General features: G+C 34.0%; 2 protein-coding genes and 1 pseudogene across 2 annotated transcripts in view; 2 read left to right on the top strand and 1 right to left on the bottom strand.

The window, feature by feature from the left end:
* The window catches only part of LOC125840269 (uncharacterized protein At2g23090-like), a 376400-nt gene that overhangs the window by 196259 nt on the left and 154118 nt on the right, over positions 1 to 26023 (bottom strand). The window lies entirely within an intron of this gene.
* LOC125840107 (mitogen-activated protein kinase kinase kinase 20-like) lies at positions 9843 to 10826 on the top strand. Its single transcript, XM_049519086.1, has one exon. It carries the CDS (start codon positions 9843 to 9845, stop codon positions 10824 to 10826), a length of 984 nt encoding a protein of 327 aa, XP_049375043.1.
* On the top strand, positions 12442 to 16851 carry LOC125840108 (cyclin-D3-3-like; annotated as a pseudogene).

Raw genomic sequence — 26023 nt, forward strand, 5'->3', positions numbered from 1 at the left:
ATCCACTTAGTAGTTCAGGTCGTATACCTTTGGCCGGGTATAGGGTGCGCTGGCAGCGTGAGGTAGACCGTTGTATCATCACTATAGCTCTTATGTGATTATTGTTGGTTAGAGAAACTCCCACATAAGTTATTGTATTTTTATATACATCAAGTTATTGTATTTTTGCATACATTTCAGAGTTATGATTGTATCCTTGTATATACACAGAGTTGACATCATGTTTTTAAACAACTTTTCTTTATATTGCACTTGTTTTAAACTGCTTTATATTGAAATGAGTTCAGTTAAGTATTCATGAATTGAGAAGAGTCAAGGTAAGTGTTTCTTTCAAATTCTCGTTCAAGCCTATGTTGTTTTAGCACTCCAACTCGCATACTTGTACATTCAATGTACTGATGCCAGTTGGCCTGCATCTTCTTATGATGCAGATGCAGACACAGGTAACTAGGATCGACATTTCAGCGCACCGTTGATCCAGTGAGCAGTTCAGAGTCAGTCGGTGAGCCTCCTTGCATTCCGGAGGATCTATTTTCATTGCTTTCTAGTTAGTTCATTAGGATGTTGTGGGGTTTGTCCCAAAATCCATCTCAGTTGTTTTAGAAGCTTCATAGACAAACAAATGTTAGTCCTTTGAATCTTTTCATTATCATCTCTTATTGTTAAAACTTGGGTTGCCACTTTTGGCCAAGTTGAATGTTTAATCTTTAAAACATTCTCAGTTATTTTATTATCTAGTTCAGTTAAGTTCATTGATCATTATAGCTATGAATATTGTCTTCCACTGAGTTAAGTAAGCCAGGCCAAGGGTTTGCTTGGGGCCAGCAATGACTTTTGAGTGTCAGTCCCGCCCAGGATGTAGGCTCGGGGTGTGACATTCTTCTTCATTCTTTATACATCACAATCTCAAAGCACAACTTTTCTTTTTGACTAGGAATTAGGTTAATTCTCATAGATTTGTTAGTGAATAATTGTATTTTGTGATAATTTTACTAAAGGAAGAATCTAAAAATAATTTCAGATAAACCTAAATAAATAAATCCTTAAGTTATGTTTAGGTTATTTTGGTTGATTGTTTCTATCTTTTCTATTTTTTGACTTTGTTAAAGAAATTTTGGTTGTTAATCAATTTTTAGGTTTGGTTGTAATTGCAGCTTTATGAATATGGTGGTTCTAGGTAATGGGTGAAAAAACAGAGGAAATTGAAAATGGCGAAGAAGATTGATCAATTTTTGAATTTGGTGAAGATGACAACTTTATGAGTGTGCATGGTGGCATTGGGTAATGATTTTGAAAAAAAAAGAGTGGAAATTGAAGATGGTGAAGAAGAAAAAAATTATATTAGAAACGGTGATGGTGATATTTAGTGGTGGATGACGACGAAGAAGAAGAATTGTAGGTGATATGGCGGTGGTGAAGATCAAAGAATCAATAGTGAATAAGGTAGCCGTATATGGTTTTTTCGTGAGATAAAAGATGAAGTGGGTGAGATTTTGTGTCACAACCTAGGGGTACACCCTAGATGTAACATGGCATACTTGACCCCGAAGGGTCTCATACAAGCCCTTAACATATCATAACATAAGATAATAAAAAAGTACGGAAATTTTGAAAATAAATTATCCATACAATTGAAGTCTTTCATAAAAGCAAGTGGAAGTCTTTACTACACTTTTGTCTCAAACCATCTAATACAACTTTGAATAAAACTCTTGGGACATAGCCTATACAATAGTTTCAACATGAAAATAAAGACATAAAGGAAATAGTGGGTTTTGTCCTCGAAAGCTATGACGACTCACCAACTCTTCAACTCCTTTGCTCCTTAGAAACTTAGCTTCAAGATTGGAACTCAAATCTCTGAACCTTACATTTGATGAGAATGTACACAAAGTATGTGTTAGTACAAAATGTACTAAATATGTTAGCTATCATAACATCATAGGAGCATGAGATAAGGGTTAGTCAACATATATAAGACATAATCCATAATCATATGAAATACTTCATGAAACATCAATTATAAGCATAAGAGACAATATCATAATCATAAGTAAAGTCTCTAACATAAGCATGATATAAGTATTATTCAACTCTTAGTCATTCATATCATAATAAGACCACTCTCAAGTAACCTTAAAGCATACTTGTGCAATGCATGAATGCCATCTCATAATACCATCCAAGCTAAGTATCCATTTTTGGTCATCTTAAACATAGTCCATAATCATAGTCAAGTCTTAGGCTTTCCTATCATAAGAGCACTATATTCCTAAGTAACCTCAAAGCATACTTGTGCAATGCATGAATAGCATCCCATAATACCATTCACAATAAGCATAACCTTGAAGTCACCATATGCATACTTACCATTCATTTGGTCTTATTCTTAGCTTACTTCATATAGACAAGAGAACTATCACCTTTAGTCAATCATATCATGAAAGGCAACTATAGCAACAACCCAAACTAAACATACATCATATAAGAGAACACTTCATGAGTAGCTTCAAGTCATACTTGTGCAATGCATGAATAACATCCCATAATACTATTCATACTAAGTACCACCTTAGGATATCATACCCAAATGATTACTATTTATCATTCTAGACCACCAAAGAATAGCACCCTATTAGGCTAGACCAAGCTATCATCTTGCTAACATAACTATATTATGCTAAACTAACTACCTTGGAAGGCATACTATCATGCAATCCCAAGCTATTCTAGGAAGGGTACAAGTGTTCCATCCTAGCTACCATGAAATAGTCTTAGACCAACTAAGTCATGCTACCCTCACAAGCACACTATGATGCTAATGCAAGCTACCCTTAGGAGATTATGATTCCTCAATCCTAAGCTACCCTTAGGAGAGTATGTGTCCTCAATCCTAAGCTACTATGAAATAGTCTTGGCCAAACCAAGTCATGCTATCATGAAGGCATTCTAAAATGCTAGTTCAAGCTACCCTTAGGAGAATGTGGATCCTCAATGCTAAGCTACCAATATTGGTCTTGTCTTACCAAGTCAAGCTATACATGAAGGGATCATCTGTCACAACTTCAAGTTATTCTAATCTAACATGCTTTGATTCATTTTAGGTGATTAACTTTTCAACCTAGAATCATTCTATGCGAGAGAGCCTTGCATCTCCTAGCATATTTATGTCTAAGTGTGTAAGTGAGAATATGCTTTCAACAATACACAACAAGATCACATCATATTAGCTTTACTCTCAAATCCATAACAATCATGGCTACAAGCCTTACTGTAACACCCCGTATTCGAATCAGGCAAAAAATGCAGATTTTGAGAAGTTGCAGGTGCAACCCACGATTGCCATCCACGGACCGTAGGTCAGACCACGGCCCATACTGGTGGTCCTTGGTTCACCACTGCAATCCCTCCCCAGCCAAGCTCAGAAAAATCGGCTAAGTCTTGACTCACGGACAGACCCACGGTCCGTAGATTAGACAACGGTCCGTGGTCTATGTCCGTGAATCAAGACCTCCTTTACCCAGCCTCTGACACAAACTACGGTCAACCAACACGGACCGTCAATTGATCCACGGTTTGTAGGTCTGACCGTAGATGAGGGTCAGCAACCAGTTAGCTGAAAATTATTGATTGGTCAACTTTAGATAGTCATAACTCTTAGCACAAAATGAATTATGTGTTCCATGACCTATGGTTAGATAGATAATTGAATTATCTTTCCAACGCCACTAAGTGTGCTAAATTCCGACCTCCGAGTAAAGAGTTATGCTCATTTTAGTGAAGCCCTGTCGGGCAGACTCGACCTACGGATCCAAACGACGGACCGTCGATTGAATGACGGCCCGTCAGTCCAGTCCATCAGTCACTCCGACAGCAGCTAAGTCAGGGGTCTTTTGGTCTTTTCCTATTTTGTTTAACCCCTAAGATACGTCGTTTAGACCCTAAATCATGAGATTTTAGTCAGTTTAAGCCTAGAAACATAACTAGAACTTACCTTAGTAAAAATCATTAATCAAAACATAGAAAATTAGAATCAAGAAAGGAGAAAAAGGTCAAGAACCCTAGTTCAAGAACGCAGCAAGGTTCCATCAGTTCCAGCCCCGAAATCGAAAGATTTCTCCGTGGAATTCGTCACCAGGTATGTGGGATTTCACTAGTGGGTTCCTTTCGCCCATTAGGTCCCTAGAATTCAGTCAGATTCTTGATTCCATGATTATGAACAGACCTAGGGTTTCTAGAATTACAGCAGATCATCATGAATTAGTTATTTAAATGTTCCAAATCAGATTATCATATTATTGCTCAGTTTATCGCATGAATTTCAGAACCCTAGCTATGTATTTCTTTAGTTCTTGAATTACACATGCTAGGTCAGATATTTCAGTATTCAGTTTTACATGTCTCAGTTTATGAATGCATCATAATCAGATTAATTGTTGCATTCTCAGTTTGCATGTTCAGTTTCGAGCTATCCAGTATTTACAGAAATTCAGTCATAACCAGTTAACCACTTAATTCATTGGGAGTAACATAATACCGAGTTGGACTAGGGTTCAGCGTACCCATATAGTCCCAGAACTACGAGCCACGTAGGTGTAAGTCCCCTCTGTGGGCAACATCAATTTAGTGATCACGCCAGCATGCCTCTATACTTCTGGCAGGGTATATTGGGTCCTCTCGATGGGGCGTATACATCGGACTCACATTTAGCTCATGTGGTTTTATGTCGTTTATTAGTATCTCCCACAGTTCAGTCAGACTCTATTGCATTGACCATATTTCAGTACAGTCAGTATTCAGTCTCAGCATGTTATAAATTTGGTCATTGCATCAGTTAGCTCAGTATTCAGTATTTTCAGTATCTATATCATGTTCAGATTATTTCATTGCTTCATTGCTTTGTTCAGTTATATGTTATTTAGCTTTACTCTATCCTGCATGCTCAGTACCTTTCAAGTACTGACGCATACGTGCGCTACATCTTCTCGTGATGTAGGTTCAGATTCTCAGCATCCAGATCACGCTTAGATCGATTCCCGATCTTCAGTTCAGCAGCATCAGTGGTGAGTCCTCATTTTTCGAGGACTAGTGACATGTTTATCTTTATCGCTTTTAGTCTTTAGTTTCAGATTTTTTCTAGATCTAGTTGGGGCATGTCCCAACATTTCTAGTCAGTTTAGAGGCTTATTTCAGACATAGTTAGATTCAGCTTAGTATTTTGAGTTTGATATCTCTTTTGTATTAAACTCTCAGATTTGATATATTTAGTTATAGTATATGGGTATTCCCCATCTTTTCAGATTTATTTATGAATTAGCTTCCGCATCAGTTTATTATTTTTAGTATGCTCATGATCATGCCAACAGGGTTAGCTTGGGATCACTTGTGGTCCTAGGTCCCGTGTCCGCGTCTCGGGGGTAGCTCGGGGCGTGACACTTACTCACAAAGCTTTACTTCTTACAATCATCATTCATACCTAGATTTCAATGTATTCTAATCACATTCTTCATTAGTAGGTGATTCTAGTCATAATTCATCATAAAGGTTCAATTTCAACTTTACTAGTCATGATCCATCATATACACTATAGCCTAATTCAATTCATGTCTATATGTTCCTAATCTTGAACAATCACTACACATGACATTAATTTTAGAAGATCACCTATGAATCCTCAATTTCACCTCTCATGCAATAAACCCACATAATATCAATTCTATCAATTAGACTAGGTTTAACCATGGAAATCACATAATATCATAATTCAATGCTAAATAAATCATAATTAAGTATTATCCACTCAATTGGAATCATACTTAAACACTACCCACAATGTAGGAAGAAACCCTAGCTAGAATTGGGTTTTGTCTTCACAATTGGGGGAAATCTGGGGGGCTCTATAGGTGGAAAAATACATAGATGAATAAGCTAACATACCTTGATTCAAATCCCTCACAAAATCTTGTAACTATGGAAGAAATCAGCCCTAGCTTCCTTCTCTTCTTCTTCTTCTTGTTCTTCTTCTTCTTCTTCTTCTTCTTCTTCTTCTTCTTCACTTAGAGAGAGAATTTCTTGAGGGAGTTGAGTAAGTTTTGGGGTCTTGAAATTATGTCTAGAATCAATGTATTTAGGGGTCTATTAGGTTTATATGGCTGGTCTAATAACTAATTAACCGACCTCACTTAACCCCTAACTAATAATGAATTAACCCCTAAGCCCCAACTTAAAATAATTTCAATTAAAATCTACCCCCACCCACGAGACCATACCCACGGACCGTGGGTGGGTCCACGAACCATACTGGTCACTCGTGGGGGATGGTCTGGGGCTCAACATGCAGGGGGAACTAAGGCCTTGACCCACGACCCCTTCCCACGGGGCGTGGGTCCATCCACAGCTCATGCATGCCCTTCGTGGGAGGCCACTATTTTTGACAGCTTTTGGGCTGTTTTTAGGGTCCTCCTCAAGGACTCTTTGGTTGGTCCTTGGGGGTCGTACCTTGACGCCCTAATCCTAAAACCTTCATTCTAAGTACGGGAAATCATTTTACGATTCTATTTCTCATATCGAATCCTAAAACCCTAACACAGGGCTCTAGAACTCTCTAGTTTTAACAAAAAAAATGAACTCTCTAGTTTAGCTTAATTACTAGTCTCGAGGTATTACATTCTGTGATGAAGAAGGTATAATTATTAGAGAATTTTAATAATTAATTAGAGATTAATTAGTGTAAAATATTGTTAACAAAAGAAAAGTAATTAATAAAGAAATAAAATAATTTTTTTTATAAAAAATCATTTCTGACATGGCACTAACGTAGCGTTGATGTGGTGGCGAGTGTATTACACCACACCCTGTGAGAGCGGTATTACACGTCTCAGGGTGGTACTAAATTCACTTTTGAATAGTAAACTAATGGTGTGTAATAGGTCATCATGATAGTTTAAGCGTGTAGGTCACTTTTCGATGTAAGTTCAGGGGGAAATTTATGCCTTTAGTGGTATAGAGAATCATAAGATAGCATCATAACGTCTTAAATTTGGGGATTTTCATAACTCATAGTTCTAAGGTCATAAATCATAATATAAGTATTCCAAGAAAATATTATAAAGAAAACCATTAAAGTAGTTCTCAAGATAAGAATTTCTTCTTTTAGTAATCATACATAATTTCATGTAGAAAATCATAGAAACCACATGTGTAAAAGAATTATCAAGAAATTAAAATACTTTTATAGAGGAAATCTTGTAAAAACTCATGGGTAATTAAAGAATTATCAAGAAATTAATTGAAATACTTTTATGGAGAGTTTTTGGTGGTCATGAAGAATAAGAGCAATTCAAGAATATGGAGTTTCATTCTAACCCTAATTCATTCATGAAGGATTCTTTTGAATCATGAAAACGTAGTTTGTGGGGAAGAACAAGGTGTTACACGTGGAGATAGTCTTACATACTTTAATGATGAAACTTGATGAAGAACTTTGGAAGATGAACTCTGGCCTTGAAGTTTCTTGAAGTTCTTGAGCGTAGGAATTTATGAGTGAATGAGATGATGTAATTATGAAAAATTGATTTTTTACACGTTTAAAGCCATTTAGATATAACTCCCTCCAAAGATTTTCAAGACAAGAATACCCTAAAAATTAAAAACCAAAGTTGGAAGATGAAATTTCATTTAAATAGGCAGTGAGGTTTGCTTCCACTCTGTCACGGACCGGGTCACGGACTTCCACCGGATTGGAGCATCTTTGATAAATAAGTCATTATGTCTCATGTACTTCGGACTCTCATTGACAAACGGTCGATGGAGTTGGAAAGAAGAGTCATCGACCTTTAATTTGAAAGGTTATAAATCACCTAACTCTTCATATTATAAGAGATATGGTCATTTAAAGTTGACCCTTATATGAACTCATGCGAAAACTTAGTCAGCAGGAAGGGTTTGAACTTGACTTTGTGATAGAAATTCCTTATGACTCTAAACCACATATGATACACTTCTCACACATAGGAATGAACCTTAACACATGCATAAGTAGGATATAATCCGACTCAAGGTAATACACTCATGACGAATGATTCAAATCTTTAGCATAGAATTTACGAGGTGTTACAACTACACTAGTGCTGGTAATTTTAGTCCATATTTATAAAATCAATCCATTTTATTCATATTTCGATGAATTGGATCACTTGTATTTCGGTTGGATATATATGGATTTCAAATCTATTGTTAACCTATAAGATCGACACAATATGGGTAAAATACAAGTATCCATATTTGACCATGGTAAGCCAATTCAAACTTGATATATTTCTGTAAGAAGGAACCAAAAATACATATTTTAATTAATTGAAGGTTAAATATATTGAGTCATTTTCTGGAAATTTGTATTATCATATCCGTTCCTAATAAAATCACGTTTGTCTCTTCTTATGCTTTCAGATTAGTTTTATTTACTGTTTTTTCGCTTTTTTTTTCCTTTTACTTTTTCCATTAGTTTTCTTCCAATTTTTTAATGCAAAAATAAAGAAATATAAACCGATCAGAAGAAGTCATTTTTTTTAAGAAAAAAGTGCAACGAGGATTATTGTACACCATCTTATCCTGCAAAAGTTTTTAATTATTTTTTTTGTAAAATCGGACCACAAGACTCTATTGTACGCTACCTTACCCTGCATTTCTACAAGAAACTATTTTCTTAGCTCGGACTTATAACCTCTAGACAAGCTAAGTCTGAAATTGAATCTTATAAATGGTGATGAATATATCTTTTGTGAGTTTGTATGATATCTTTTTATTTATTTATAGAGTTTCATGAAAATAATGTTATTTTTCTTTTAATTTTGTGTTAACAGATTTATTTGACGATTTAAGTGCGGAATGTAATTATACATTTATCATATCATAATTAATAAATGCACTTTAAAATATATTTTGAAGACATGAAGAAAGAAATAGATAAGAAGAAGTAAAATAAAAAATAAAAAGAAATGAAGAAGCTAAGAACTTAATAAAATTTTCCACGAATGAAAACGGAGTAAAAATGAGTTAAATCAGTTTATTCCATATATTTGACCAAATTCATTTTTTACTGAATTAGCATTCAATTCATTTTAAATTTATTATATTTATCCAATAAATAAAATTTCAAAAAATAAGTTCATTTTAGAATTGTAAAATGAGAATTGTCTTATTAGGATTTGAAATTAAGTAGTGATAGTTTTTCACTTAATTCATTAATCAATTGAAGGACTTAGAATTCAAGTTAGTCCTTTTAATAAATCACAACTTATATAAGTGCTTTTTATTTTTTTATGGTAAATATTTTATTAATTTTATACAACTTTAAATTTTCATATAATAAAAGAAGTAAATATGGAAAATATTAATAAAATTTCTTCTACTAGCTCTATGAAAGGGAAAAACAGAAAAATTAGGAAACAAAACTGCTACATAAAATTAGTTACATTTTATTTATATTTTAATGAGTTAGATCAAAATATGAATATCAAATCTACTGTTAACTTATAAGAATATAGACAATAAATATACTTTTTAAATACTCCATTTTAAAGACATATAAAAATAGATAAGAAGAACTAAAATAGGAAAAAAGAAAAATGGAAAAACTAAATAAAAGTCCATAAAAGAACAAAGAAGGGTAAAAATGGGTCAAAGAATTGGTTGAAACGAGTTTATCCAAATTTATTGTTACTGACTAAAATTCAACCCATTTTTTAAATATGATCCTATCTGCTCATTTATCATGACTCCTATACATACACTAAGAAAAGAGCTCACATTCAAGAAAAAAAAAACAGTGTGAAAAAATTGTAATGGAGGAAAAACAAGCGAAATTTAAGTGGCAGAGAGGTAGAACATTGGGGAAAGGAAGCTATGGTTTTGTTTCATTGGCTTCTACTGATACCCCTTCTCCTATGATACCATCTCTCATTGCCGTTAAATCTTGTATGTTGAACCGCTCTCAGTCTCTTCGAAATGAAAGGGAATTCTTAAGAATGTTTGAGGATTGTCCTCAAATTATTCGATGTTTTGGATTTAATGTCACCTATGAAGATGACTTATATCTTTACAATTTGCTGCTCGAATTTGCCTCAGCTGGAAGCCTAGCTGATCGTATTAATGAACGAGGATTGCCTGAGTTTCAAGTCCAAAAGCACACAAAGAATATTCTTTTAGGGCTCAGTTTGATTCACAAAAAAGGGATCATTCATTGCGACATAAAGCCCCAAAATATTCTCCTTACTACTGATGGTGCTGATGGTATGGCCGAGGTGGCAAAGATAGCTGATTTCGGACTTTCCATAACTTTGGAGCAGAACAAGAAAGAGAACATGGGGCACAGAGGAACTAAAAGGTATATGGCACCTGAAGCTCTAATTAAGGAGAAGTACTACCCAGGAGTTGATATTTGGTCACTTGGATGCACTGTTTACGAGATGATCACTGGGAAACCCCTATGGGAATCATCCAATTCAGATCAGATGTTGGACCGAATTAAGTATAAGGAACCAAATATTGAGAATCCCAAACTGTCTACTGAGGCAAAAGATTTCCTAAATAATTGTCTTGTCAGGAATCCAAGTGCGCGTTGGAGTGCAGACATGCTCTTGAATCACTCGTTTCTGAAATCAGTTGACGATGTCCAGCCTCCAGATACGAAGAAGAGGCTTTGTGATGGCATGTCCTTGTTACGCAAGAAACGCACAAAGACAGCATTCAGGACACAGCCACACATTCGTGATTTGGTTATACAACTTGATTCAGATTCTAAAGACGGAAACTCGTGCCCAAATTAAAGCTGCTAGCTAGTTTCTGATTGACTATAGAAAGTTGGTTTGTAATGTATTTAAAGTAAGAAGTAGATGTGAGCCTGTAACTAAAATGATCTCAGGTGTAACCCCTTTAGTTTTAATTATCCTCAGTCTGTGAGCTGTGACTATGAATTATGTTCTTCGTCTCCATAATTATCCTTCTTGTGTTGTGTTGCATAAATCAGAATGTTATATGAAATATTCCAAACCATGTGTTATGTTCATCATTTGATTTTTATGATTTAATCTTTGTAACTTTATTTTTTTGGCATCTATCTTGACTCTCTAATTGAGTTTTGTTGGTATCCGTTAGGTTTCAGATCAATAATATTGAACATGACTGATACTCCACAAGAGTGGTTAGTAATGTAACTCATAATAAATGATTATATACTCTCTAATTAACAATGAGTTACTTAAATAGAAAAAAGAGAAAAAGTTTAAATTTATCTATACAATACTCGAAATTGTTCAATTTTGCCTTTCGTTACATTTTTTTTTTGTCTAACCCTACTTGTGTGACTAGGTAAAAATCTCATTTTTTCCTTGATCGTTTAATTATATGTAAAATTTTATTAAAATCATAACAGAGTAGAATATATGAATCCATAATTTTAAATTCATAAAAATTAAATCATGATTTCGCCTTTATTTTCTCTCATATATGTGAGCTTCTTAATTAATGCACTAATTTATTCACGGAACAAGGCAAAATTGTACATCTGTGTATTATGCATCTTTAATTAAATGAATATGTTAGACTTGGACCAAGAATGAGGCAAAATTAAACTCTTTGTTATCTAGCTTAAAATGAAATGGACCTTTTATTATATTATATGATACTTATAATTAGCAAAGTCTAATGAATTTTTTATTACAAAAATAATTATTTTAACATTTTCTACTCTTTGTTATCTAGCGCAAAAGGGACGAAAAAATCATTTATGATGAGTTACTATTACAGTATTACTAACCACTTTTGTGGATGGTCAAATAAATTTCAACTTCAAATTATAGAAAATGTGAATAAGTTATCCTCCAAATTTGCTCAAGCATTTTGATAAATTATTCAACCTGAGCAATCTCAATTATTTAAAACTTTTGGTTCCTTAGTAAAGTTCAATGATTTTTGTTACTACAATTTACAAAGCACAGTTAAGTACATTCCAATGATATATGTATTAAAGCTGAATGATTTTTATGCTGCAAGAAATAATCTAGTAAAAATAAAATAAAAATTATGTAATCACGTGTGAAATCAATCCATTAACCTCTGATTGGATGGTTATTATTTTATAATGTATCATATTATGTTGCTTTAATAAACATTATGAAAATTGAACAATTGATAGTTGAAGTGTGTTTTAATAAATAGTTGATCGATGATAATAGCTAGTTGTATTATGATGGTTATATATTGTTGATTAGGTATCAAATCTAAAGTATGTGTTTAAGGCAAAGATTATTGAGACAATAGAAATTCTGTTGTTGTCCACCCTCAAATGGAAAATGAATCCAGTGACACCACTTTCATTCATAGAGCATATATATCATCAGGAGAATTCTGTATTATTCACCATCTATAATTGCAACTACAACAATGTTTTATGTCATCAATGAGATTAAGCCTTGCAATGCAGTGGATTACCTTAAGCAACTTATGGGTATACTTAAAGTCAGAAAGGTTTGCACTCTTTAACATTGAGTTCTATTTTCTGTATAGACCTCTTTGGGCTTCTTATTAATACCTTATAGTACTTGATTAATTAGCACCATTATGCCCATTTGTTTTGTGTGTCACTGAAGTTGTTGATCTATATACCACAAATGGAAGTAAATTATAGTTGAAAATATAATGAATAAAAATAAATTATAATAAATATTTAGGCTAAGGCGCGAAAATTTTGCTCTTTAAATTCACTGTGGTTGCATGTGTCTTTTTTTATTTTGTTTCTGTAGGCTTTTAGGTTTAGAGAATATTTTTCCTTTCGCGTCGTTTATTTATCTCATAATAGAGGTATATATAGATACAACTAATACTTTGTTGACAAGTAGAATTAGAGTAGACTTAGGACTAATACTTGACCCCTACTCCAAGATATATATAGTTACATAATAGTTCTAGTTTCAACACTCTCCCTCAAGACGGTGCATATATGTCTATCATGCCTAACTTGTCAATCATCTCATGGAAGACCTTCCCTGATACAGCCTTGGTGAGTACATCTCCCAGCTGACTTTCAGACTTGACAAATGGAAAATGTATAATCTTTTGATCTAACTTGTCCTTAATGAAGCATCGATCAATTTCAACATGCTTAGTCCGATCATGTTGAATAGGGTTCTGTGCTATTTGAATTGCGGCTTTGTTATCACATAATAAGTTCATAAGAGATATGGTCATTTAAAGTTGACCCTTATATGAACTAATGTCAAAACTTAGTTAGTAGGTAAGGTTTGAACTTGATTCTATGATAGAGATCACTTATTACTCTAAACCACATATGATACACTTCGCACACAAAGGAATGAACCTTAACATATGTATAAGTAGGATATAACCCGACTCAAGTTAATACACTCATGATGAATGATTAAGATCTTTAGCATAGAATTTACGAGGTGTTACAACTACACTAGTGCTGGCAATTTTAGTCCGTATTTATAAAATCAATCCATTTTATTCATATTTCGATGAGTTGTATCACTTGTATTTCGTTTGGATATATATGGATTTCAAATCTATTGTTAACCTATAAGAGTATCAACTATCGACACATATAGGTAAAATACAAGTATCCATATCTGACCATGGTAAGCCAATTCAAACTTGATATATTTCTATAAGAAGGAACCAAATATACATATGTTAATTAATTGAAGGTTAAATATATTGAGTCATTTTCTGGAAATTTGTACTTCTTATGCTTTTCGATTAGTTTTATTTACTGTTTTTTCGCTTTTTCTTTTTCTTTTTCCATTATTTTTTCCAAATTTTTAATTCAAAAATAAAGAAATATAAATCGATTGGAAGAAGTCATTTAAAAAAAAAAATGCAACGAGGTTTATTGTACACCACGTTATCCTGCAAAAAAATTAATTATATTTTTTGTAAAATCAGACCACAAGAATCTATTGTATGTCACCTTGCCCTGCATTTCTACAAGAAATTATATTCTTAGCTCGAAGTTATAACCCCCTAGACAAGCTATGTCTGAAATTGAATCTTATAAATGGTGATGAATATATCTTTAGTGAGTTTATATGATATCGTTTTTTTATTTATAAAGTTTCATGAAAATAATGTTATTTTTCTTTTAATTTTGTTTTAACAGATTTATTTAACGATTTAAGTGCGAAATTGTAATTATACATTTATAATATCATAATTATTAAATACACTTTAAAATATACTTTAAAGACGTGAAGAAAGAAATAGATAATTAAGAAGAAGTAAAATAAAAAAGAAAAAGAAATGAAGATGCTAAGAACTTAATAAAATTTTCCACGAATGAAAAAGGAGTAAAAATGAGTTAAATCATTTTATTCCATATATTTGACCAAATTCATTTTTACTGATTACCATTCAATTCATTTTAAATTTATTATATTTATCCAATAAATAAAATTTCAAAAGATAAGTTCATTTTAGAATTGTAAAATGAGAATTGTCTTATTAGGATTTGAAATTAAGTAGTGATAGTTCTTCACTTGATTCATTAATCAAGTGAAGGACTTAGAATTCAAGTTAGTCCTTTTAATAAATTACAACTTATATAAGTGCTTGTTATTTTATGGTAAATATTTTATTAATTTTACACGACTTTAAATTTTCATATAATAGAAGAAGTAAATATTGAAAAATTTAATATTTTATTGATGGCATGTCCTTGTTATGCAAGAAACTCACAAAGACAGTATTCATGACACAGCCACACATACGTGATTTGGTAATATAACTTGATTCAAATTCTAAAGACGGAAACTAGTCCCCAAATTAAAGCTGCTAGTTTCTGATTGACTACAGAACGTTGGTTTGTAATGTATGTGAAGTAAGAAGTAGATGTGAGCCTGTGACCAAGATGGTCTCGGGTGTAACTCCTTAAGTTTTAATTATCCTCAGCCTGTGAGCTGTGACTATGAATTATGTTCTTCATCTCCATAATTATCCTTCTTGTGTTGTGTTGCATAAATCAGAATGTTATATGAAATATTTCAAACCATGTCTTATGTTCATCATTTGGTTTTTGTGATTTAATCTTTGTAACTTCATTTTTTTGGCATCTATCTTGACTCTCTAATTGAGTTTTGTTATGTTTTGGTGGTATCGGTTAGGTTTCAGATCAATAATATTGAACATGACTGATAAATTAACGCTAAAAATCATAAAAATTTAAATCATGAATTCGCCTCTATTTTCTCCCATATATGTGAGCTTCTTAATTAATGCACTAATTTATTCACGGAACGAGGAAAAATTGTACATCTGTCTGCATTCTACATCTTTAATTAAATGCATATGTTAGACCAAGAATGAGGCAAAATTAAACTATTTGTTATCTAGCTTAAAATGAAATGGACCTTTTATTATATGATACTTATAATTAGCAAAGTTGAATGAGTTTTTCATTACAAAAAAAATTATTTTAACATTTTCTACTCTTTGATATCTAGCGTTAAAGGGACGAAAAAATCATTTATGATGAGTTACTATTACTAACCACTCTTGTGGATGGTCAAATAAATTTCAATCTCAATTATTTAAAACTAGTGATTCCTTAGTAAAGTTCAATGATTTTTATTACTACAATTTACAAAACCCAGTTAAGTAAATTTCAATGATATATGTATAAAAACTGAATAATGTTTATGCTGCAAGAAATAATCTAGTAAAAAAAAATAAAAAATTATGTAATCATGTGTGAAATCAATCCATTAAACTCTGATTGGATGGTTATTACAAAGTATTTTATAATGTATCATTGTGTTGTTTTAATAAATAAAATATTTGGATAGATTCTATCGTTCTCGATCGTTACATAATGTCACACATCAATAATTAATAATTTGAATGATAAGCCTACAAGAAAAATATGGTTCACATAGAACTACCATTCAGAACAAAGAAATCAGAACAAGAATGTGAAAAAGACTTCATCTTTTTTAGAATGTGACTTGTTTTGAGAAGATGATGAGATTGAAACTTTATTATCAAGAAAAAGAGAATGCCTTTTCTTTATTGTACTAGTTTAGTTTCAAATGAGTTTTTGTTGGGGTAAGAAAAGAGTCTTTGGAATGGATGTTGAATGTCATTGACCACTATGGTTTCAATGCTTTGACTGTTGTATTAGCAGTGAACTATTTTGATTGATTTATTTCTGGAGTTTGTTTTCAAAAGGATAAACCATGGATGAGTCAGCTTGTCTTTCCATTGCTGCCAAAGTGGAGGAGATTCAAGTGCCCCTTTTGTTGGACCTTCAAGTATGTAGCTATGTTTTGTTGATTAAGATAGTGTCAATGATTAAAAGGCACATAAAAGTATTCTATTTTTTCGAGTTTTATACGTGAATTATTAGGTATGAGAGTTTCCTGCCTAAATTGTGATCAACTATTTATCAGAACGTACCTCAGATCATCTATTTGTTGTTCCCTTTTTCTACCTGAAATATCTATCACCAACATTCAGGTAGGAAAATGGAACAATTTGTGTTTTAATAAATAGTTGATCGATGATTAGGTATCAAATCCAAAGTATGTGTTTAAGGCACAGATTATTTAGACAATAGATATTATGGTGTTGTCCACCCTCAAATGGAAAATGAATCTAGCGACACCACTTTCATTCATAGAGCATATTTATCATCAGGAGAATACTGTATTATTCACCATATATAATTGCAACTACAACAATGTTTTATGTAATCAATATGAGATTAAGCCTTGCAATGCAGTGGATTACCTTAAGCAACTTATGGGTGTACTTAAAGTCAGAAAGGTTTGCACTCATTAACATTGAGTTCTATTTTGTTTATTCGACGTCTTTGGGCTTCTTAGTAATACCTTATAGTACTTGATTAATTAGCATTATTACTATGCCTCTTTGTTTTGTGTGTCACTGAAGTTGTTTTAGTAGAAATTAAAAATTATAAAAAAAATAAATTGACGCATTAAGATTCACACTGCACCAATTTATGCAGCTCCCAGGGGCGGAGCTACATGGGTACTAAGGGTTCATCAAACCCCCTTCGTCAAATATTACTTATAGCTTATGAATATATAGATTATAATAGATGTTGAATTTTCTTGATTTTTTTGTGTTTTTTTAATGAGCAACTTTCACATTTAGCAAACATAAAAATCATATTTGTATGTTATAGCTTATGTTTGCTATGGAGCATCAGATTGTATAAATCGCTGGGGGCATCAGATTTGTATAAAATCGTTGGCAGCCTCTCATTTGTATAAATCGCTGGCACCCTCTCGTTTGTAAAAATCCTTGGCTGCCTCTCAATTCAATTTTATGTGATTGTATATATGCATAAAATCTGAATTTATATACAATTGAATCAAAATAAAACGGTTGTATATCAAATCTCTCTCTCATTTTATACAAACACAAATTATACATTGTATTTTGTATAATCTGTGTTTGTATAAAGACAAAAGAGAACTGGGCGGGGAAATATTTGTATTGTATAATTATAAGTGTATATGACGAAGATATATCTATTTGCATGTGTATATACAATTCTCTCGCTTTATACAAACAAAAAAACAATTTATACATTCATGTTTGTATAAAGTGAGAGAGGCGAGGGAGAGACTGGCGAGCGAGAGAGGGAGAGTGGATGTAACACACCAGAAAATTTTGAGCTAAGACTCGAACTGTTCTTCGTAGTGAGTGAGATTTTTGCAAGGAATTTAAATTTTTTTGAGTATTAAGGTCACTAGATGTAGCACCTTAAGTTCCAAGAAGAACCAAAGAGAGTTCATTCAAGTCATTCCTAAGTTTTTCTTAAGTTTTGGGTCAACTTCAAATGACCATAACTCCTAGTACAAAATGAGTTAGGTGAGCTACAACATAGAAAATTAAAGCCCCTAGAGTCCTCTTTCCAACGCCGCTGAGTTTTCTAAATTCCGAGCTCAGAGTAAAAAGTTATGACTGATTTACTAACGACGCGCAAACCTGGCAGCAGCTCCGCGACACGGAGCCAATACGGACCTCACTGCCTGGTGAAATATTATTCCGACTTCCAACTCATTTTAATTATTTCTTTAAGGGTATTTTAGTCCAAAAAACCCTTAGGAGGTCATCTAAATTTCCCTAAACGTGTAGAAAACCAGTTTTTCATAAATCAAACCCTCTCATCCACTCCAAAAGATTCTACGCTCAAGGATTCAAGAAACGCTAAGGCTAGAGTTCATCTTCCCAGATTTTCCTTCAAGTTCTTCAAGAAGATGGTTCCTTCAGGTATGTAAGCTTTCATAGTGTTGGGTTTGTTCGCCCTCACGCCAATCATGTTTAATTCTATCCTTGAATTCGTTTTTGAGATTGAATTATTAAGTTTTTGAGAAGTAGCCATTATTGAATGTCTTTGAGATCTTGAGGTGTGAATTTTGCAAACGAGTTGAGTTCCTTGGCAGATTTTATATGGTTTTCATTGAAATCGTGCTGGGTTTGGGAATTCTGTGGACTTGGCCGATAAAACTACTTTGGGTGTGAGTTGAGTCGAGTTTGGGATAGGAAGAAAAAATCGGGCAGATAATTGCACCTAGGTCTGCGTCGCGGAGGCGCTTAAGTTTTCAGCATCCAGTCGATCACCCCCCTCTCCGCGTCGCGGAGAGGATACACAGTCCTCTGCCTCAAAAATATTTTAGCGACCAACAATTTAATTCCATCTCTGCGTTGCGCCAGTGTTCTTTAATTTGGGTCTTCGCCCGTTCTTGTGATCAATTATGTTGACCCTCCTAAATCATTGAGAGGTCCTACATTCCAAAGCATAACCCTTGAATCCATAATTCAAATTCAAGGTAGAGTTAAGAGTTAAGTCTTGAGAGTTCTTTCAAATATTTTGATAAACTCCTTTTTAGGAGTCTTCTACAAATTCTAATAACTTGTTTCAAGACTCGAGCAAGTCAGTATTAGAGTGAGGAGAATGTATTCATGAGTCTACTTTGTTATCACGAGATCCTTCATATCATGAACCATAACTCTTGAATTCATAATTCACATTCAAGAGAGAGTTAAGAGTAGAGTTCAAGAAAGTCTTTGAGTTCAATTGTGAATCATTTGATATCCACCATAGATTTGAGTTAAGTTTTGAGAAGTAAGTATGAGAATGAGAAAAGTCGTATACCTGAGTTCCTTATTGATAGTTTGACCCTTGAGTCAAGTTGTTCATGCCCATAACTTCCGCATGAACTCTATCAGTTTAGTATCTTTGAAAGGAGTAGTACTATATTCAAGTTCTAAGTCTTGAGTATCGAGTTCTTAACCCTTCCGAGATTATAGTCCTAATCATGGGACTATTACCTATTACCCATGAAGTCCATGAGTTGAGTTGTTCATGCCCATAATTCCGCATGATCATTATATATAAGTCGAACAATCTTGAGATGAGAAGTATATTTGAGTCCTTGAGTTGAGTAGTTCATGCTTATAATTCCGCATGAACCCTCTGAGTTGAGCATTTTTTAAATTAGTAGTATCATTGAAGTTCTTGAGTTCCAAGTATTTGAGTTCTATCTATGATTATTGAAAATCTTTAATTGAGTCGTTCAAGTCCATAATTCGATGTGAACCATATTTTTAAGAAGTCTTTTACAAATGTTTAAACTTTGTTTTAAGACTTAAGCTTTGAAGTTGAGTAAAGAGTAAGTTTGTGATGAAGTGTCATTGTGTAGGAAATGACCAGCTGTCGGTGTTGAATAAAAGAGTAGGAGTATTCATGAGGTAATAGATCTAAGCTAGGCTTATGATTTTGAGGGAGAGCCCATAATATTCAGAGTGTTATAGAACTAATTAGACATCGATGTATAGTGAATGAGTGAATAGTACTCAAGTTGTGAAGGGAAATGTGATAGTAAATTGTAAGTATGAATACTAAGAGGTAAGGGTTGGCTATTTGTCATAAGGTCCTAGTGGACGAATGCTTCTGAATTTGTATCTAGTAGTTGTAAGTTAGTATAGTGAGCGAGCAATCATATTGATATTCGGGTTTAGTCATAAATATTAAGCTTGAATTCGAGATGAGTGTCATGATCAAAAGAATGGCAACATTAGGGCGACGATGTTAGTCTTTAGATTTAATCTAGAAGACTTGACATGGAGTAGGTGAGAAATTGAGGTGATTATCTGCAATAGATATGAGTGGTACAAGTGAGAGACCCTAACGTTTAGATAAGGGAAGTGAAGTGTGGCTAAGTCACAAGAGTAATAAGAGCATTAAGAGGTGTGCCGAGATGGTATGTTACCGGATGAGATTCCAATTAATTTATGATTTTCCATGTGTGCCTAGATAGCATAATTGAGTTGTTAATGTGGAATAGGTCTATAGATTTCAAGTGTTAGCTTAGACCTAAGGGGGAGATGATAAGAGGATAAATCGAGTCAAGTTATGATAATTTCTTAAGGAGCTGATTAGTAGGAGTCTATGGAATTGTTAGAGTACTAAGCTTGAATGTAGTGTTGTTAAATATTAGGTGGTTCTTGATATGAGCCCAACATGCTGGTAGAGAGTAATAGTTTGAGATGAGATTTCCTATAGAGAGGTATATATTCCGAACTTAAGGATTTAAGTTAAGCTTGAATATAGTAAGATCATACCATTAGACGCAGACCTTAGAAAGAGTAACCCATTCCATACCCAGTCCAATCGTCATTCGAGGACGAATGATCCCAAGGGGGAGATATTGTAACACCGAAGAAAATTTTGAGCTAAGACTCGAACCGTTCTTCGTAGTGAGTGAGATTTTTGCAAGGAATTTAAAATTTCTTGAATATTAAGGTCACTAGATGTAGCACCTTAAGTTCCAAGAAAAAACAAAGAGAGTTCATTCAAGTCATTCCTAAGTTTCTCTTTTGTTTTGGGTCAAATTTAAATGACCATAACTCCTAGTAAAAGATGAGTTAGGTGAGCCACAAGATAGAAAATTAAATCCCTTCGAGTCCTCTTTCCAACTCCGCCGAGTTTGTTAAATTCTGAGCTCTGAATAAAAAGTTATGACTGATTTACTAACGACGCACAAACCTCGCAGCAGCACTGCAATGGCTCCTCTTGGGTTTCATTGAAATCGTTATGGGTCTGTAAATTTTGGTGGACTTGGTTGATAAAACTACTTTGGGTGCGAGTTGAGTCGAGTTTGGGATTGGAAGAAAAAATCGGGCAGATAATTGCACATAGGTCTGCGTTGCGGAGGCGCTTAAGTTTTCAGCATCCAGTCGATCATCCCCCTCTCCATGTCGCGGAGAGGGACACGGAGAGGATACCAAGCCCTCTACCTCAAAAATATTTTAGCGACCAACAATTTAATTCCATCTCCGCGTTGCGCTAGTGTCTTTAATTTAGGTCTTCGCCCGTTCTTGTGATCAATTATGTTAACCCTCCTAAATCATTGAGAGGTCCTACATTCCAAAGCATAACCCTTGAATCCATAATTCAAATTCAAGGTAGAGTTAAGAGTTAAGTCTTGAGAGTTCTTTCGAACATTTTGATAAAGTCCTTTTTAGGAGTCTTCTACAATTTCTAATAACTTGTTTCAAGACTCGAGCAATCAGTATGAGAGTGAGGAAAATGTATTCATGAGTCTACTTTATTATCACGAGATCCTTCATATCATGAACCATAACTCTTGAATTTATAATTCACATTCAAGAGAGAGTTAAGAGTAGAGTTCAAGAAAGTCTTTGAGTTCAATTGTGAATCATTTGATATCCACCATAGATTTGAGTTAAGTTTTGAGAAGTAAGTATGAGAATGAGAAGAGTCGTATACCTGAGTTCCTTATTGATAGTTTGACCCTTGAGTCAAGTCGTTCATGCTCATAACTTCCGCATGAACTCTATCAGTTTAGTATCTTTGAAAGAAGTAGTATCCTCAAGTTCTAAGTCTTGAGTATCGAGTTCCTAACCCTTCTGAGATTATAATCCTAATCATGGGACTATTACCTATTACCCATGAAGTACATGAGTTGAGTTGTTCATGCCCATAATTCCGCATGATCATTATATATAAGTCGAACAATCTTGAGATGAGAAGTATCTTTGAGTCCTTGAGTTGAGTAGTTCATGCTTATAATTTTTCATGAACCCTCTGAGTTGAGCATTCTTGAAATTAGTAGTATCATGGAAGTTCTTGAGTTCCAAGTATTTGAGTTCTATCTATGGTTATTGAAAACCTTGAATTGAGTCGTTCAAGTCCATAATTCGGCGTGAACCATATTTTTAAGAAATCTTTTTACAAATGTTTAAACTTTCTTTTAAGACTTAAGCTTTGAAGTTGAGTAAAAAGTAAGAGTAAAGTTCCATGCTTGAAACGAAAAAAAAGAGGAAGGGGAGGGGGTCGCCTTAAGCTGTGGAGATAGGGTGGAAGATAATAAGGGTATATTTATAATAATAAAGAGAATCTATTCAAATTCATATTCGAAAATGGGATATCAATCTCATCGAGATCATCGATCTCATACCAAATCCCATCAATAGAATCACTTTTTCGAGAAAATATGAGACATCTAAGTCATAAAAGTAAAGATTTTCTTTAAAATGATATATGGGAACTAAGTATTCTCAAGAGTAAATGTTTTCACATTTAAAATGAGAGGAAACTGAGTTTTCCAAAAGAGTTTTGAGCAATAAAGGGAACATCGATTCCAAGAGAGCTTTTAAGCTAAGTTTTTGAGTAATTATCTCAAATCAAAGAAAGAAGTTGTTTTAAAACATATGAGCTAAGTATATTTTTGGGAGTAGTATTGAGCACCGATATGGGGATGCGAGTTCAGATTAACTCAAGTCTCCTTAAACCATGTAGCCATCATGGGTATTAAAGGGTCATGATTTTTAAATGATCACATAAGTTAAGCTAGTGGATCCACTAAGTTAAGCGTTCTATATGACGGCAAAGTATAGGACAGTTCTGGTAGCGTAGGCAAGAACGATGTATCACCACTTAGGCTCATAGTGGTGGTTGTCGGTTAGAGAAACTCCCACAGAAACTATATTACTTTATTATATAAGTAAAGTTGAGTTTGTTATTTCGTTTTCTTTAACGGACTAAGTTATTTTTACTGTTTTATAAATCTTTCCATATATTGCATGTGTATTGTTGTTTTATATTGAGTTGATGTAACATCACGCAAGTAGAAAGAACTAGAAGAAAGTTTAAAATATGGAAATAGTTATTTTTGGAAAGTATAAGGAAATTTGGAAAATTTTAAGTAAGTTAAAGTGAGTTTTTGGTCAACTTGAAACGACCATAACTCCTAGCTCAGGATGATTTAGGTGTAGTTCCAGGTATGGTTGGAAATCTCTTGGAATTATCTTTCCAACGCTGCCAAGTTTGTGCGATTCTGAGTTCATATGAGTGAGTAATACCCTTTGGAAGTTGGGCTATCCGAATAAGGAAATGCCCAATTCGGATTTTTGAAGGGTAGTTTGGTATTTTCCTTACCCAATTAATTAAATCCGTTTTTAATAAAATAGTTGGGGTCAAAACTGAGTTAGTTTAGTTTACACTTTTGAGAAATAGAGTTAGGGATTTTGGAGAAAGAACACAAGAGAAAGGAGAAGAGGAAAAGCAAGATTCGCCAAGAACGATCGATTTTGGTTGCGAATTCGCCAAGGAATTGACCCTACAAGGTATGTGAGTCTCTCATAGCGTTGGGTTCATTCACCCACACGCCAAACATGTTTAGTTCAGCGAAATTCGTCCTAAAAGAGTTTGAAAGTTGATGTTCTTGACATGAATTCTTGAATTTGAATGTTGTTCTTGAATTGAAAAGTTTATGAGTTTGTTACGTCGCATTATAGAGTCGTTTCGAGTTAGGTTCTTAGGTACATTTTTTGGGCATCTGTATCTAAAGATAATTTGAGAAAAAGAACCGAGGTTGGGTAATTTGGGGCTGGAAAACGAAGAAGAAATTTCGTCAGACGAAATTTGAGTATGGGAGCGTGTCGCGCGACCTGTTCCCAGAATTGAAAAATTCTGCTCCGCGTCGCGGAGCTGACACGAGGTGTTCTGCCTCAAAAGACATTTTTGGAACCAAAATTTAATTATGCCTCCGCGTCGCGGACCCACATTCAAATCTTGATTTTCGGTCTTTGCTTATGTTTAGCTATCTAAAATCTTTCCTAAACAACATGAGATCTTTCCAAACACCAATCATAATGCTTGAATCCATAATTCAATTCAAGGATCAGTTAAGAGTCAAGTCAAGAGCAGTTAAGATCAAAGTCAAGAGAAGTCAAGAATCAAGTAAGAGAAGTTCATTTCAAGTTTTCATAAGTCTTTTACAAACGTTTTAAATTTGTTTTAAGACTTAAGTTTTGAAGTTGAGTAAAGAGTAAGAGCAAAGTCCATATTCTTTAAAATGATATATGGGAACTAAGTATTTCCAAGAGTAAATGTTTTAACATTTAAGATGAGAGGAAACTGAGATTTCCAAAAGAGTTTTGAACAACAAAAGGGAACATTGATTCCAAGAGAGATTTTTAAGCTAAGTTTGAGCAATTATCTCAAACCAGAGAAGAAGTTTTTTTAAAAACATATGAGCTAAGTATATTTTGGGAGTAGTATTGAGCACCGATATGGGGACGCAAGTTCATATTAACTCAAGCCCCCATAAACCATGTAGCCATCATGGGCAGAACAATGATCATACTTTTTAAATGATTACTTAGTGCTTTTTAGCATAGACTAGTGGATCCACTTAGTAGTTTAGGTTCTATACCAATGGCAAGGTATAGGACGGTCCTTGGTAATGTGAGGTAAAACGTTGTACCATCACTTAGGCTCATAGTGATGGTTGTCGGTTAGAGAATCTCCCACAGAAGTTATATTACTTTCTAAATGAGTAAAGTTAAGTTTGTTATTGCTTTATCTTTAACGAACTAAGATTGTTTTCAGTTGTTTTATAAGCTTTATATATATATCGCATGTGTTTTATTGCTTTATATTGAGTTGAGTATCCATGAGTTGAGAAGAGCCAGGTAGGTGTTTCTTCCATAATCTCTTTCAAGGCTATGTTTGTTAGCATTCCAACTCGCATACTCGTACATTCAATGTACTGATGCCAGTTGGCCTGCATCTTATTATGATGCAGACGCAAGTAACCAGGATCAACATCCAGCGTCTCGTTGATCCAACTTGAGCATTCAAAGTCTGTTGGTGAGCCTCTTTGAATTTCGGAGGACTCCTTTATTTGCTTTCTAGTCTTTCAGATGTTAGGATGATCGGGGGTCCTGCCCCGGCATCCCTCTTTGTTTTAGAGGCTTCATGGACAGTTAGTAGTTCAGTAGTTTTGCATTATCATTCTTATGTTAAAGATTTGGGTTGCCACTTTTGGCCAAGTTGAATGTTTAATCTTTTAAACATTCTCAGTGATTTTATTATTTAGTTGAGTTAAGCTCATTGATCATTATAGATATGAATATTGTCTTCCGCTGAGTTAAGTAACCTAGGCCAAGGGTTCGCTTGGGGCCAGCAATGGTCTTCGAGTGCCAGTCCTGCCTAGGGTGTAGGCTCGGGGAGTGACAGCTGAGTACCTAGAGTCAAATATCATATCTTTGAGTTGAGTATCTTATCTCTGAGTTGAGTATCTTATCCTTGAGTACTTCTGAGTTGAGTAAGTTTGAGTAGTTTTGAGTATCCTTGAGTATTCCTCGAGTTAAGTAAGTTTGAGAAGAGGTAAGTATGTTTTCCTTTTATCAAGTTTCAAGCTTATGTTTATGTTTTAGAATTTCCCTTATATGCTCGTACATTCCACGTACTGAGCCATTTGGCCTGCATCTTTTCATGATGCAGACACAGGTATTCGGGATCATCAATAGGAGATTCGTTGATACATCCGGGAGTTTGAGTTAGCTATGGTGAGCCTCCTTGTTTCCGGAGGATTTCATTTACTTTTCAGTTTAGTCAGGATGTCGTGGGTCTTGTCCCGACTTCCATCTTTATCAGTTAGACGCTTCA

This window comes from Solanum verrucosum, unplaced genomic scaffold, assembly GCF_900185275.1.
Source record: "Solanum verrucosum unplaced genomic scaffold, falcon-dt-bn FXZP01000180.1, whole genome shotgun sequence".
Taxonomy (NCBI): domain Eukaryota; kingdom Viridiplantae; phylum Streptophyta; class Magnoliopsida; order Solanales; family Solanaceae; genus Solanum; species Solanum verrucosum.

Coding starts and splice junctions, on each gene's coding strand:
- LOC125840107 (XM_049519086.1), top strand. CDS start 9,843: ATGGAGGAAAAACAAGCGAAATTTAAGTGGCAGAGAGGTAGAACATTG.